The sequence below is a fragment of the Beta vulgaris genome, chromosome 6 (assembly GCF_026745355.1).
Source record: "Beta vulgaris subsp. vulgaris cultivar EL10 chromosome 6, EL10.2, whole genome shotgun sequence".
NCBI lineage: Eukaryota > Viridiplantae > Streptophyta > Magnoliopsida > Caryophyllales > Amaranthaceae > Beta > Beta vulgaris.
The window spans coordinates 46283738-46300319 of record NC_079207.1 but is presented as its reverse complement, the minus strand read 5'-3'; the positions used below and the strand labels follow the sequence as shown (position 1 = coordinate 46300319).

Genomic DNA, 16582 nt, shown 5'->3' with positions numbered 1-16582 from the left:
ATATATATATATATGTATATATATACATGAAATTATACATAGCACGGTTAGTACATTAACCAAACCTATTTCTATTCAACCATCCCATAGGGTGAAAACAGCAAAATATGCACCCTACATCACCTTACGCCGAGTGTTAACATATTATACAGACAAAAATGGTTAACACATAATATATAAAAGAGTTTTCTCAACTTGATATCTTCCTTACTCGTCGCCGTCCTTTCCTGGTGTATCCTGGTCCTTTCCTGGTGATCAATACTTCCACATGATTATGTCTCATCATCCGAGACAAATACCATGTGGTCCCTCTCATAAGCTAACAGTTCTCCCGATAATTGTTCAAAAGTCGGGGTCCATCTTGGTCTTCCTAATCCAACCTTAAGTATTTTTCCCAATTTGGAAACCCATTAACTATCAGGTCACTATACTTATTCTTAAAGGAATCCCACGGAGCATTCATTGGAAGAGTTTCAACTAGAGCAAAAGAAAAGTAAGGTGCAATCATTCCATATTCAGGGAAGTGAGTATTAAATGCATCAATAGCTCTTGTTAAACGGTTAATGTGATCGATGACACTATAGTCAGGATCCATCGTTAGTGCATGTGGAGCAATTGGTCCTGCCATTCTAAGATAATAAAACACATTATAAATATCATGAGATAACTTCAATAAGAAATAAACCATAAATACCCCACCCCTTTCTCTCAAATAGGTTACTAATATTTTATTCCATTTACTTATATTTGTAATATTATATTATTTTAAAAGTAGCTCGGATACCAAACTGTAACGCCCTGTAATTTATATAATTCTAATAAAAAAAACATCAAATGTCAGTACCAGGATCGAACCAAATATTACATCTTTATTTATTATAGGATATAAAGAGTTTACAGGACATTACTGCTGTATTCCTAATAATAGAAATACAAGGCGAAAACAACCTAAAACATGATACTAATATTATAAAACATAAGTTAATATCATATAGTATATTAATCCTAAGTTTTTTTCCTCGCTCTTGTCCATTTCCGATACTGGTACCTGAAAACAAAACATTTTATAACAGTCAACCCAAAAGGGTCCAGTACATTCTCAATACCATGTAAAAACAACTTGCAAATAATTATATAAAATAATCAGTTATAATTGTATAACATTATCTGGTTTAGTTTCTCCGACAAATCTCGTGTGCACACCCCTTCAATGACGTACGTCACTCCGGATAATATTTTTCAGGCTTTAGCCTCTCCTGATACTTCGTGTGCACACCCTACAATGACGTACGTCACTCCGTATATAATTCATTCCTCCAACACAAACCACAAACCTCCATATTATTTTAACATCTTTCCTCCACCCCGAACCTCCATTTCATTTTAACGTCTTTCCTCCACCACGAACCTCCATTTTATTTTATCATAGTAACATCTTTATATAGCCTCATTATTACCACATATGATAATCTTTTTAGAATCACTTTTGTATATAAGTCATAATGTGACAAATACCATTTGCATTATAACCACATTATTTGCAAATTACAATGTACCTTTATTATTAAGTAAAACTATTGTTCTACTAAAAAGATTAATATAACAACACATTGTGGCAAAACAATATTAAAAAGGGATATTCAAGAATGTACCTTAATAAGGTGTAAAAATTTAACCAAATTCCTCGTATATTTTTCTCACAATATGTCTCTCTCTCTCTTTCTTCTTCTTCTTATTATTATTATTATTATTTTTTCTTAATCTACTTTTGTGGTTTGTTTTTTTGTTTTCTTTGAAGGATTACTGGCATCTTCACGCTTTATATAGGAACTTAGGTCGGTTAAGAAATGGTGAAGATAAATATTAACTAGCAAAGTCAACCATCACCAATGAAACTTACTTGATGAAACTTGTATCATCAACTCACGTGAGTTGATGTACTATTTACGATGCTATACATCATACGACTACCTTAGCCAACTTGTGCGATTAAGAAGTAGATGATCTGTCCAATTTGTTATACCATATTTTGTACTAATCATTTTTACGCTGTCATATTAATTACTTAAATGTTTATTTCTCATGCTTTTTTTAAAAATTAAAGTTTTTAATCAATAAGAAAGGATGGAAAAATGTTGAGTAATTAAATTTGTTTCCTTCAAAGACACAAAAGGAAAAAAGAAATAAAATTGTGATTTTAAATTTCTATTTTATAAAGTTAAACTTTTTTAGTATATGAGAAAGGATAGAAAAATGTTCACTAATTAAATTTCTTTGTTTCAAACACAAAAAAAAAAAAAAAAAAAGGAAAAGAAATTCTCATTTGGAAAACAGTGAGGTGAAGTCGGACAAACCCTCACTCTCACTCCGAAAACCGCTCAAAACGCCGCAAATCAGCGACTACTGGCCGTCTGCTTCACGCAAGCCACGTAACAATCATCCTCTCCTTCACGAAGTCGGCAAGCAGGTAACGAATCATCGCCTCAAAATAGTGTTCATGTTTAATATTTCAGTTTCTTTTTTTTGGGTTTCAGTTTTAGAGTTGAGTTGGGTTTATCATTTTTTTGTTGTGTTCAAGTTTCATTTTTCAGATTTTTTTTTTTTTGTATAATGTAAACATTTTTTTTTTTTTTTTTTTTCTCTGGTTTGATGATGGTTAATGCTACTGCTACAAAGTTTTGTTAAGTATGGAGTACAATCTGCCTAATAAACTTATGTACGAAGTGAAAGACGCTAAGGTTTAATATCTTGAATCAGAATCCTTGTCGCTTCATAACTCATGAAACTTGAGGAGTTCTCTCGATAATTGTTTGCTTGTAAAGGTTTAATATTACTATTCTATTTGAAACATTTGCCTATTAATAAATTGTTTTTTATAATATAAAACCGTGCAAAAAGAAAGTCGGATGTTCGGATTATCGGAGTCGGATGTCGGATTCGGATCGGAGTTGGATGTTCGGATTTTAAGTCAGGTCTCGGAGTCGGATGTCGGAGTCAGAGTTGAAGTCGGAGTTGGAGTCAGATTTAAAATCCGACTTCTTGTAGGGTCGGAGTCGGATTATGCATCATCCGGTCCAAGTCCGACCCGTTGCCATTCCTAATTAGGATATCTCTATTTTGGGTACCGAACACGCCGTGCAACCCCTTTTTTTTTTTTTTTTCTTTACAGGAAGCCGTGCAACACCTCTGAGGAAATTCTCCACTAGCTCGACAACCCCCCTCCTGGCGGAAGACCGTTGTAGGCTTCACTAATGGCGGCAGATGGAGATACCAGAAAACGGAAGAGGAGAGGAGGAAAAGGAAGGAGTCGCAATAAAACAGAGAAAAATACAAGAACCTCTCCTTTTTCTGCAACATCTTCTTCTCCTAAGAAGAATGTTAACCCTATTAAATCCTCCAACTTTCTGGACAAGGCATTCTCCTTCTCTTTTCCCTTCTTTTTTTCATGAACTTGTTTGCTTTATAATCAATTTCTTATATAATATATTATATATATATATACTTTTGTAGATGAAGGCGAGGTTATCAGGCGGACATTTTAGGATGCTCAACGAAAAACTTTACACTTGCACGTAATTTTTTATTTTGGTTTTCCATCTGTTTTTCTTAATTTATATGCATGATAATCCCAAGATATTGATAAAAAAGTTCTTGATTTCTCTTGGGCTTGGAGAAGAATTTGGTGTTACAAGTGGGTGCTTGAATTAATTGGCTTAGTTGGGGATGTTTAGCTTGTTAGTGTCATCATAACTCTTACAATCAAAGAGGTTCTCAATAGTATTTCACATATCAAGGTGCCTTGAATACTCTAAGTTGTATTCTGATATTATTACCAACATTTTTAATAGGTATGTAACCATAGCAAGAGAGAATCAACAATGATGTTGCTATTAATTTTTTTTCTCTCGTATAGGATGTTGTTTGAGAGGAGTTTAAGAGAGAGAGAGAGAAGTGAAATGGGATTTTGAACTCAAATGTGGGATATATTACCTCATTAAATCTTCAATGGTTTTCCAAGTAATAATTCACTGACCTTGGTTGGATTACTACTTCGATGTGTTAGGGCTCTTAGAGATATCTTGGGTTTTTATATGAAATATCGAAAATAATGATATCAAACACTAACAAAAGCTTATTCAACGCAAAACTTGAATAAGCTATCCTAGATTATCTTCAATGTAGGGGAGGGTCACGAAGTCTGAAAATGGATTCACAAAGATAAAACTAATTGTTGATAAGGCTCAGACTAACATAGACATAATCAAACCAAATCTGGACCACAAAAGGAAAGATAGATGGCAATCATTGATTTTGAGGGTGAATGAAGTTTTCATTTGTTATTGCTGGTCCCCTGTACTTAGGAGGATAGGTGTCTATGTGGGAGACTATTTTCTGGTGTTGTGTGGGCCTGTCCAGGAGTATACTTACCAATGCTTAGTTCTAATCTGCTTGGTCATCCTTTGTGCTGGATGCTTCTGCAGAGGTATGAATTAGGGTACTGCCAGTCTGCCATACAAGCAAATGACACAATAGTGTTCTTGGTTGCCTTGTGGCTTCAAACTACAAATGCTAGAAGAGGACTATTTGCGCGCCAAATCTAATATAAGCTACAACAATACATCCTAAACATACAAAGAATGCCATAGGAGAGGAAGTAAAGCAAAAAATTAAGCAATTAAGACCTTGCATACTTGGATGACACCAAGGGAGTCAACATTAGTGTAAGACCGGAATCGGAGGTATAGCACCTGCCTCAAGTACTGAGGGTATTGTCATACCTAGAATGATGTGCTATAACCATAAGTAGTAGTGAGGAACTAAGGATCCTTTCGGCAGAGAAAAAAGTTTAGAGGATTGTATAATTTGCAGTTTTGCACTATGCTAATATGATTACACATTCATATATAGAGTAAGTGATAGAGAACGCTCCTGTCAAAAAAAAGTGATAGAGAACGCTACATATTGTTAGCTAATAAGGCTGCAAAATGGAGGACAGAATGACAGATTACCTACTAGATCGGTGGGTGTTGGACAATAATAACGTATGAGCTGTTGACAATTTGATGGGTAGATTTCCCTCCTGTTTACTTGATTTGTCTCCTTCCGAATCCCTCGAGTCTCGACGGTGGGTGACATGCTAGCTACATCCTCATTTGCTCTGGCTGTTAGATGTTTTCATTGCGAGCTTTGAACTTTACCAATCTCTGATCCTACTCTCTGCATAGAGAGTGAAGGAGCAGTCCCACCCTATGAATAGTGTGTGAAAGAATTGCTATCGAGTTTCTATTTGACTCTTTAGGCTTTGGTTTTCTTTTCTTTTAAGGGGTGGAGCGGGGGGTTAAGGCATGGATGAGTATCGAGTCTAATATGTTTGACTCTTGAGTTTATATTTTCCTTTATTATTTTTAGGGGGTGTTTGGGGCATGCAGGATGGATATGCATGGTATTTTTCTATGTTTGATATACTGCTGTTTTCTTTAATTGTCATTTCTGATATTATATCTTCCTATTCTTTTATGTTTTGCAGCGGGAATGAAGCACTGAAGTTTTTCAAGGACGACCCTTCATTGTTCAATATGGTGAGTTTTTACTGCTATGGTGTATGACTTTTCATGGATTTATTCTTGACTAACTGAGTGGTGTCTAGGAACTCTATGGACCTCTTAATTTGCTTTAAGCAGTATAAATGTATAATAAATAAAAATGCACTTAAGATTTTGTTAATTTGTTGTGACAGAACTCTCAAATTTTCTATTGTTAGTTAGCTGTTTTAGAATGACTTTTTGCTACCAATAGGTAAGAACACTTAATGTAGTCTTGTTATAGCCTTATAGGTGACTCATATTCACCTGTTCAAACATATTCAAATCTCACTTCTCAAATTTTACAACTGCATGGCTCGCTTGAGCCAGTAAGGTTTAATGTGGAGCGAATCACAAGACAATATATGAACAAGCCAAAGCAAAAATTAAGAGCAATGACAAACACAAATTTTACTCGGAAAAACCTCGCACAAACTAGTACAGGAGAAACCACCAAATGTTTCACTAATCCTTCAAAGCGAAACCCATGAATTACAATTTCTCTCAAGATTTCTGACTAGAAATCTCATAGTCTGTATAATCTCTCCTCATATTTGATGTGCTTCTTTACGTACTTATGAAGTCAATACCCATGTTCCCTTTATAAACTACAAGAGTCCGATCCGTTCTCCAAAATAAAAAATCTCTTCCTAGAATATATTATGTGATAATAGGAATTGAAATATTTATCTTCCCAATGCAAACGTTAACAAGGAGATGGATTTATCTTTGATGATCCTAACATAAATAAAATAGGAAACAAGTAACATAGAATTAATACAGATTTGAAAACAGTACCGAGAAACTATCGGCGGGCGCGCTGCTAAGCACATGCGAGGCATAATTGTTTCCACCTCCTAATTCAAGCTTCTGCCACATTTGTGCGGGCGCACACGTTTACTCTGCCGCGTTCCTCTTTTTTGCCTACGAACTTCCCACCCCTAGACCCCTTCTCCAAGCCTTATATTTGTTGAACTATCAGGCTTCCTTATCTTTAGAGCTTGTGGTGGGAACTTGAAATTTCTAGTCCTCTTTATAGATCTATATGTCTAATTACTGACATTGTCGAGAGTCTGTAATGAACTGGATATCTGGACAGCAAAATAAGAGACAATGTAGATGAAATTTGATTGATAGAGAAATTCTACTCTTCTCCTTATCACCTATTAAATCAAAGTTATAATGAGGCGAGTACCTTCTCAAACAAGAGAAATTTCAAGGGGATTTCTCTATCAGTAGTGCCTTGGATGCCTCCGCAACAGTCCACGCACTTTGCAAACCCATCTTCTCTTGCAAAGACCCCTTCAAACACTAACGTATCGAGCCACCTTATGACTCTCGACTCTTCCACATCATTGCGCTCAGAAAAACGCAAAAATTCTGTTGTATATTCGGTCACAATCCTCTCCTTGGCACACTCAGTATACATCTTGTACACAATGTGCTTATAATCTTGTGGCAACAACCACTCCAACATCAACTATTCTCCGCCAAGTCTTGATTGGCCCCTTCCATTGTCTTTGCCTCTATACGACTAGCTATCTCACCAACAATACTTTTCATGCCACCATCTTAGCTTGCTTATTCTCGGGAACCTCCATCACTTCGAAAAACCTATCAACATCAACCTGCAATCCAGACATTCTTTCACCCCCATGGTTCCAGAGAACAAATATCAGCCTTCACTTGATAGTCATATTTATGACAATGACCTTCATCACTTCTTTCTTCTCCGAAGGGTTTTTATTCCTCTCGAACTATCATCAATAATCGTTCATTTGCTTCTACCGCGTGGAACCGTACTCGGTTCCCCTCTCCCATCTCCTTGCTGATTCACATTATTCTGAACATTATTCATGTACGTAGTTAACGCTGTCATCTGAATAGTCAGAGCAGTTAGGGCCGTGGTAAAAGCCGAGGTAACATCCTCAAGATCTGCTATGGTCACTCATTCTCCCATAACTGTTCAAGATACGAAAAGAAACACGATAAAGCGTGCTCTAATACCACCTGTTGCAGTCGGAATCAATGAAGGAAAAGCAAACGCAATTCCTAGTATGAATAAATAGATTTACAATTTTAAAGGGCTCCGGAATCCACCAGAAAAGAGATAAACTCTCAAAGTATTAAAATCAGAAGAATAGTTGCCTCTATTGACGCCTCAAAACATATAAATAGTCTTAGCAAAGTCCTAATACAAAAATTAAATAAACACAAACTCCAAATATTATTAAAATTGTTGTTTTCGGCGCTAAACGAACTCGAAGGGCTTTAAAAGCTTGTAGGTCACGGCATGGCGGTGAGTTGCACTTGTTGGCCCGTTTTCCTTTCCAAAAAGATATTTTATTAAGAAATATGAGATCTCACTAGTAGAATTCATTTGATGCTTTTCCTATGATGGGCTTTTTCGTCCCCTACGTTATTTCCCATGAAAGAGCGGCCTTGCTTTTGCGCGGTGGTGAAGTTATGTCGCTGCTCAATGGTGAGGTGCAGTTTGAGTACCAATGGCGGGTTGATGGAAAAAGTATGGTGGGTTTTCTCGAGCTAGAGACAAGTGTTGGTTGTGTGAACTGGATTAGAGCTGAATGGGGGTAGTGGGCTTGTGGGTTGGAGTTAGCAGAGGGTGGTTTTGCTTTGAGGATTGAGTGGGTTCAGTGTATTATGAGGTGGAGAGGATTATGGGCTGAGTCGATGACATGAGTTCTGAAAAAGGGGTGGAAACTATGGGCTTTCTTCTAATGTAATCATTTTGGGTCAGTTGGATCTTTAAAGTAATGGGGTTTTGAATTTAGGTGGGTTATCTGAGTGGTGGACCTTGCCTCATTAATTGGGGGAAAAAAAATTGGGCTAGGTTGATTAAAAAAAAGAGAAGTAAAGTGGGTTTTGAAATCTGGTGCTCAAAAGTTGTTCACACATGATTTTCCATAGCCTCGAAGATTCCTCCCGCGTTAATTACCAAACTGCCCTTTACTACAATATTCCATATTTGGCTTCCTCTCCAAGCCAAATGGCCATAGAACGCAAGCACTAGAACGTTCTTGAAGTTCTGGAACTTATGCCACTGTGCTCGGGATCAGTTGCTCGCCTGGACTTCCACCGGAACCTGTACTTGCGGCACCGCCTTTCTCACGTAACCTTACCTTTGGTTCATCGTCATGACTCCCGAGATCACCACCTGCTCTACCTCCGGCGCGACCTCGACCTGCGACAGTAAATCCGCCTCCACAGTTACCTTGCTTTACACCTGCAGATCCACTTTTGCCATTTGTCGTTCCACCTCTAGTGAAGCTCTTTCTCCCTTTTTTTAGTTGGCCCTCGAATTTATGCAGTAGCTTTATGGTCCTTTGCTTCTCCAATGGCACCACCAACAAGGCTGCTAAGGTCATCACCACAACTACTTTTTACCAGATGTGACTGTTGCTCCACTTCCACTTCCACTTTTGCTTCTTTGTTTACTTCTCAATTGCCTCTCGAAGTTGCTTCAATTCCAATTTAAATGGAGCCTAAGCTTCCTGCTTCTGTAGTCGGAGCTTTGATGAAAGGCATGACAGTTTTTTTTTTTGGAACGAAAAATCAGCTGCTCAACTCCCTGAATCAAATGCATTTGTAATGAACTGGATATCTAGACAACAAAATAACAGACAATGTAGATGAATTTGATTGATAAAAATGGAAAACTACAGAACATATTAACATTGTTGCCAAGTTTTCGAGTGACTTGGTCTCACTCCCAAAATAACCACTAAATTGAACTCTCAAATATATTCTTCATATCCTTTCCTATCACTAATCTCTTCTATATGTAGAGCTAACTTACTTACTTACTCCCCAAGCTAACCTAATTATATTGTACTCCCTATATTAACCATCCCCCTAAACCCAATGCATAACAGAGTTCTACCTCACTACCATAGTTCGAAAATGCAGTTTCGGTCATGGTGATGCGGGAACGGGAGTGATGCGGTTGTCTTACCGTCAAATATGAGCTTAAACCATGAGATATTCCTAGAACTCGCCAGTCTTTTTACACCTGTACGATGTGGGTAATATCTGTTCAGTAGATTTGAAAACCATTACAGCACAGGTGATACGATGCGATGCAGCTTTGTTTTGATACCATGCTCACTACTATGACCATGGTACATTATGGACTTTATATTTGCGATGTGGCTGTTCGTTGTTAAAATAGTGGCTCATGCTCAGACTCTCACAAAACATGCTGGATGAAGTATCTATTCATGATTAATTATTAGGATCTAGTAGTTGATGTCTACTTCTTCGTGTAGGGTTTGCCCTTGTAAACTTTATCTTCTTGCAGTAATAACAGTTCGTTATGGTTTTTGTAAGAATATCTGAAGTTCATATTTATAATGCATAATGCTTGGTGGTGCTCTTGATTATCTTCTGATCTTTTTGACATCAGAGATTTTCAGTGATGGAAGTGCAATTCACATGCTGGTGACCAATAATTTTCAGTGCTGCACAATATTTTGCTGAAACTGTACTTTCAAACTCTGAGCTTTTACTTCACCATCTGAATTGTTTTCTTCTGTCAACATCACTTTTTTGTGCGTAATGCACTTGCGCTGTATTATTTACTTCTACAGTTATTTTATCTTAGTGCTTTTATTCAAATTTTTTAAATTTTTTTTTTGGTGCTTGGTGAATCTGTCATAGCTAACGCTTACCAAGACCCTTTGTTTTTTTGTTTCGGTTGTTCAATGCCTGATGAGATAGTGAATTCGTTGACATCTTTTGACGTACATGCCAGTATCATGTAGGATATCAAGAACAAATGACACACTGGCCTGAGCTGCCAGTTAATGTAATTATCAAATGGCTAAAGGATCGTACCCCATCTCTTATTGTGGCTGATTTTGGTTGTGGTAGGCCTTCTATACATGCCTATTTTAATCTTATATTTTTTTTGATGATCTATTTTGATCTTATATTTGGTGTATCTGGAAGTTTTGCCAACTGCTTGTCATGATATCTGTTGCGCCTATTTAACTTTGTTTCTTGTTTTTCTAATGTCAATTGCAGGGGATGCACGCTTAGCAAAAAACGTAAAGAACAAAGTCTATTCTATTGATCTTGTTTCCAGTGATCCTTCCGTTATTGCTTGTGATATGTCCAAAGTATGTAGTTTATCCGACCGAACATTTTGTAGTCTCGTTTTATTGCTCATGATCCAAGTGAATGCTCCATGCTTCATTGAGTAGATCCATGATTTAGTGGGATGGATATTTGTTTTTCTGCTTTGAGTAAAAAAATGTGTTCCAAGCTTTGGTTATAAGTCTACAAATTATTGTTAATGCTCTGAACAGTTGCCATCCATGTTAAGATACATCGTGAACATGGTGGTAACAGTTGCCATCCATGTTAAGATACATCGTGAACATGGTGGTATCTCTTTGGGATCAAGATACATTTGCTTGTCTTATTTCCATGTTTGACAATAAATTTAATCATATGTACTTTTAAACAACTCTTGCTTCTTAAATGGAATGAGCTAGGTCACGTGGACTCATCACTCTTTTAATCTTCTGTTATGTGCTATGGAAACCTGTTTAAATTGAGTCTGTATGTTCAAAACCATGGTTTGAAAATACAATTTCGGTCACGGTCTTGGAAATGGTGGTGGTTCTGCAGCATCGGAATGGATACGTTCAACGCGGACCACACCGTGGTTTCAAGCATGTTATTAAAGTTTTGTCAGGTGTTCTTCTATTTTTTTGAGGTATCATGATTATACAAATTTTATGACAGTATAATAATAAATTGTAAATTTCTAATAACTAACAAAAAAGTTTCATATTTCCTAGTTTATAATACTATTATCTTAATATTTTCATTGTATTGAGTAGTGAGTACTGAGTAGTGGTTATTTCTGAAAAATTGGTCACAATCATGGTTCTAAAATACAGCCGGATCAATTCTGTTCGCCCGTGAATGTTCTTCAACTTTATGGACCGAATTTAACTGTTTTAAACCCCGTGAAATTAAGTAAGTCGAGATTTCGGCTGAACAAACTGTGACATGGTAATTTCTCTTGCATTGTCTGTACTCTGTGTATCAAGATGCTACTTTTCAGATTATCTTTCCAGCGATTCCCAGTGCTCCCTACACCTCCCTCCAATAAATGACCTGAATCAACATTAAACGATATAGATAGAGAGAAGAGACAGCCTTGTTGTTACTCAAGTGCATATTAGTTTACATTCACCTCTCCAGTGTAACTTGTAAAACATAGGATTTGTGAAGACACTTTGATATAACCTTTTTATGTGTAATGACAGTTAAATTACTTTCTTTCCATGTGCGTGCAGTGACCTGAAAGTCAGGTCTTGCGTGTGTCTTCTAGTCGATGATAATTCTGAGATATATTAAGGAGTCTACTGTAGTACTATGTTTTTACTTATGGTGTTAGAATATATCGCATGCTGCTTGCTGATTATATTGACTGCAATGAGGTACATTATTCTCTATGTATATTAAAGCTTAAGAATTATTCTTGCAGACACCCCTTGAATCATCATCTGTAGATGTTGCTGTATTTTGCCTTTCACTGATGGGAACTGATTTTCCTAGTTATCTTCAGGAAGCACATCGAGTTCTAAAGTCAAGGCAATTTTTTTTGTTTTGATGTTTTTCAAGTTTATCAATAATAACAGTGCTCTGTTAATCTGATGAAGTACTTTTGCTTTTAGTGGCTGGCTCCTGATAGCTGAAGTGAAGAGTAGGTTGGATCCGAATACTGGAGGAGCTGATCCCAATGAATTCTCGAGAGCCATATGTGAACTAGGGTTTACTGTAGTAACAAAGGTATGCGTGCTTTAACTCTGCCCAACAAGGTGATGTTTAAGGCCTTGGGTTTTAGTCATGGATTACAGGAATAGACAGATCTTTGACAGAAAGAACGATTCTTGAAGCTTTTCTTGGTGTTTTATAACTCGAATTTAACTAAGGATCTGAATCAAGATCGTATTTAGAAAAATCTTGGAGCTAGTTTATGGAATTGACGAATTTAAGTGGTTTGTGTCTAGTGTCACTCTGAATCTTCTAAAAGATCGCTTCTCAACTCTATCTATCTAAAGATATGCTTCTCAAACTCTAAATTTTTAAAAAGAAGGAAAAATTGACACGAACAATCGCAACTACGGGCGTTCCGCCACCTTCAGTCCTAACTAAGGATTATTTATGAGCAGTCCCAACTATGGGGTATATTATCTAAAAACGGTCCCAATAGGTAAGTGACCTTTTACAATAGGTAAACCCCATTAAACCACCATTCCAGTCACCCCTCCCCCACCCTCAAAACTGCCACCCCCACCCCCACCCTCAAAACTGCCACCCCCACCCCCACCTCTAAAACTGCCACCCTACAACCCCCTCCCCAATTTCCAAACCTGTCAGCCCTACCCCACCCCTCCCCCTGCCACCCCCTTCAAGACCTCCCCACGACCCCACCTATCACCCCCTCCCCTGCCACTCCCTATTAAAAGGCAATTAAAGCAAATTGAGGAGTCAAAGATTTCATGGAGAAAGGAAAAAGCACCAAAAGAAAGGTAGATCAGCAAGAGATTTCTTGCCTTATCTATCATCATCATTGAATTTACTCTAGAATCTAGATTGGTGGCCACTAAAATTTTGCTGTGAAAAAAAATACATGTGTTGGCAAAAATTATGAACGTAATTAAGAACATCAATTGAAAATTATGCAAAAGGATAATTGAAGGCTTTAACAGAATAATTCATCAAAATTACTTGCGCACCATCATCATTGATACCTATCGAAGAAGAAAAAGAGAAAAGGAGGGGAAAGATCGAAGCCCAGCCTTTCTTTTGATCTATGGCTGAACAAGAGAGAAATAAAGACGAGAGTTTTAGTTCAGGGAATGATAAACATTTCTTTTGATCTTGAAACTTCAATTTAACTCATAATTCTATTTTCCTGTTGTTCTTTGGTTTTCTCGTACTCGGAAAGCTAGAAAGGTTGCATGAGGCTGGCGGAGTGTTGTCCGCTGAGATGGGCTCTTGACAGTGGTGGCGTGTGTCTAGGCTGCACACCACCTGACAAAGAATGGTGGCAGGGGAGGGAGAAGGTAGGGGCAGGAGAGAGAGAAAAGAAGAAAGAAGGAGAGCGAGGCAGAATGGTGGCAAGGAGGGGGAGGTAGGGGAGGGGGAGGCAGAAGGGAGGCAGGGGAGGGTGGAGAGAGAAAAGGAGAAAGAAGAAATTAGTTATCAAAAGAAATTAACCTGTTGAACAGGTAACCAGTCAAGGACTGTTTTAAGAAAATATACCCTATAGTTAATATTGTTTAGAAATAATCCTTAGTTGGGACTGTTCATGTCAATTTTTCCTAAAAAGAATCCGCTATTCAAAGATTAAGCGAAAGCTCAAACTCAAATATTAATCGATCACGTCTACTTTATTATTCATATGTTACGAGATATATGTACTAAACTTATTCTTAATCCCACTCTAATTAGGAAACTAAAAGATAAATAAATTAAACTAAACCAAGTCAATGATACAAGGAACGAAATTCGATACGAAACGCGGGACGGAAACGGAAACATGAAACGCTACCTTCAGTGAATCGGGAACGTTGGGTCATTTTTTTACTGATTTATTTAATAAATTTAAAATATTAGAACTCTTAGTAATCCTATCAAAATATAATTAAAAAATAATAATATAAATAATTAAATGTGTTACTTGGTCTTTGATTTGAAAAAGAAAAAAAAATATTGGAAGTTGAAAAGTAAAAAAATTGCTCATTATTGGTAATGTGTACAGCTGTATCATTGGTAAAAAAAGTAAAGTCAAAAAAGTAATAGAAGGAGGCAGTAAAAAGAAGTTGAAAAGTCAAAAAATAGAAGAGGCAGTAAAATTACACTCCACCAGATGCAAAATACAAGTACAATAGGCAGTGGTCTCCCACTTTCTTCTACGTCTCTTTCTCTCTCCTCTTCCTTCTTCAGAACTTCTTCCCCTTCATCAACATAACCTCCATTATCAAACCTTCAACTCCCAAACTCCAAAGCTTGAAATCAGGGACGTCGCCTTAGGCGATCTGATTCGCGAACGGAGGCGATCTGGGTCGCGTTTGTTCCGCGATCGGGAACGAACGACCCAGATCGGGAAACGTGGCTCCGTCCCGCGTCCCTTGTTTCACTGAACCAAGTAGATTTAGACTCCTAAGTATAATAGGATTCCACCTAGTATATACTCCTAACTAAATGAAAGATAAACATGAGTTTGTTAGGAGACCTGAACCAAGCAAACTTAGGAAACGTAATGAACTCCAAACTCCTAAACACACAGTTTAACTAATTAAAAGAAAACAAATAATTTCTAAAGCCAAGAATAGGAAAACCCCTCTCAAAGGAAAGGTACAAGCCCATAGGCAAACTCCTGAAACTATAAGAGATCCTGACAGAACTAGGACTTTTACAAGAAGTTCGGAACAACTTGATTTCACATCACAAGGGACAAACACATCTATTTAAACTTTTACATGGTCGGTGCCATCAGCAAATAGAATATCCCCCAAACCCTTGCTTGAATAACTGTAGAACTGGCTTACAATAAATTGTTTCTTGCAGGATTTCTCCAATAAGATGTTCATCCTATTGCACTTTAAGAAAAAGGTATGATCATTTCTTCTCACCATCTTTTTTTCACTGTCATCATCCTTGTATGTGCGTTTGTGTGTGTTCCGATATATGGTTGATGACTGGAACAGGCTTATGTGCCAATCAGCAGTCACTTTTGTGTTCATTTCTTATTCTAAGTTTTCCTCTGTTCATTTTATTTTGATCAGGAGAAGCAACCCAGAGATGTAATTGAAATTGAATGGCCTGAGCTGAAGCCATGTCTGTACAAGCGTCGGTGAGCATTTGGGACAAAAGGTTGGTTCATTGTTGACTGGTATCTTCTATGGCTCAAGGAGTACGATGCAGCAAATTGCCTGTGTAAACGCTTAGAATAAGATAGAGCACCTGTATTATTGTGGTGGCATTCCTGATAACCTTGATGGGGAATGAGACTAGTTTATTTAAAACTAAAGATTCTACAAGTGAGCAGGCAACATCAACTGTATCTGTACTAAGTAATCCTCGTGTAAATCTCTTGACCATCACTTACTCATGCTGTTGCTGGCTAGCAACTAGCTGTAGTGGTGCGCTTACTGATAGCTGGGAAGGCCTTATCGTCTCCCATATCTGTTGCTAGTCATTGTGCCATTATTCCTGCCTCCATATGTGGTTCGAGAACTGTTGGTTTAACGCACCAGCTTGTACTGATAAATAGTTGCTCTTCTGTAATAAAAAGTGTATCTTGGCTTTCTTTTTTTTGGCTGAATGTGTCTTTTAATGGCCAAGGATTTTCTTGAGTTATATTAATTTCCAGAGGGTCTCCCCATAAATTTGGCTATCTTGACTAATTTTTTGTAACACAAATTTTTGGAAATTACAGTCTCATGTTAGCGTTAACGTGAGACAAGCTGATGTCATGCTAACATCATGTGTGTGCATCAAACCATGTATCTTGGTTGGATATAGCAATGGAATAAGTTAAGCGTTCGAACCTATTAGTTATCCTAACAAGACCATCACATTTTCCCCTTAATTTATATTTTCTCTTTATTTTGCGGACCTTTATTTTTATGTTGTGTGCTGCTGTCCTCGACGAACTCCCATTTCTCTCTCCTCCACCCGTTTCTCTCTCCTTCGCATTGCTATTTTTGTTTCCTCCAACCAACTTCCATTTCTCACTCTTGATATTGTATACTATAAAATAAAATTGGGAACAATCTAAAGCCTACTTTTTTTCTCACTTTTCCTTTGAGCTCAAACACGAAAATCATCCATTTTTTTTAGAGTTTCATCTCTATTGTTGATAAATTTTTGTGAAATTGAGTTAAAGTAGAACAAACAAGATTTGAATGCAGTTTTTTTCGAGCATTAGCAATGTCCTTTTTCGCGTCTTTTTC

General features: G+C 37.2%; 1 protein-coding gene across 2 annotated transcripts; it reads left to right on the top strand.

The window, feature by feature from the left end:
* Nucleotides 1-2134: 2134 nt before the first annotated feature.
* LOC104896766 (ribosomal RNA-processing protein 8) lies at nt 2135-15936 on the top strand. Of its 2 annotated transcripts, XM_010683554.4 has the most exons (10): nt 2261-2467; nt 3170-3413; nt 3511-3572; nt 5528-5579; nt 10354-10468; nt 10626-10720; nt 12103-12209; nt 12293-12407; nt 15195-15239; nt 15413-15936. In XM_010683554.4, exons 2-10 carry the CDS (start codon nt 3252-3254, stop codon nt 15482-15484), a joined length of 825 nt encoding a protein of 274 aa, XP_010681856.2. In that variant the 5' UTR covers nt 2261-2467; nt 3170-3251; the 3' UTR covers nt 15485-15936. The 2 variants fall into 2 exon arrangements, with proteins under 2 accessions (XP_048503402.1, XP_010681856.2); XM_048647445.2 differs by lacking the exon at nt 3511-3572 and having other exon boundaries at nt 2135-2467.
* The last annotated feature ends 646 nt before the right edge of the window (nt 15937-16582 follow it).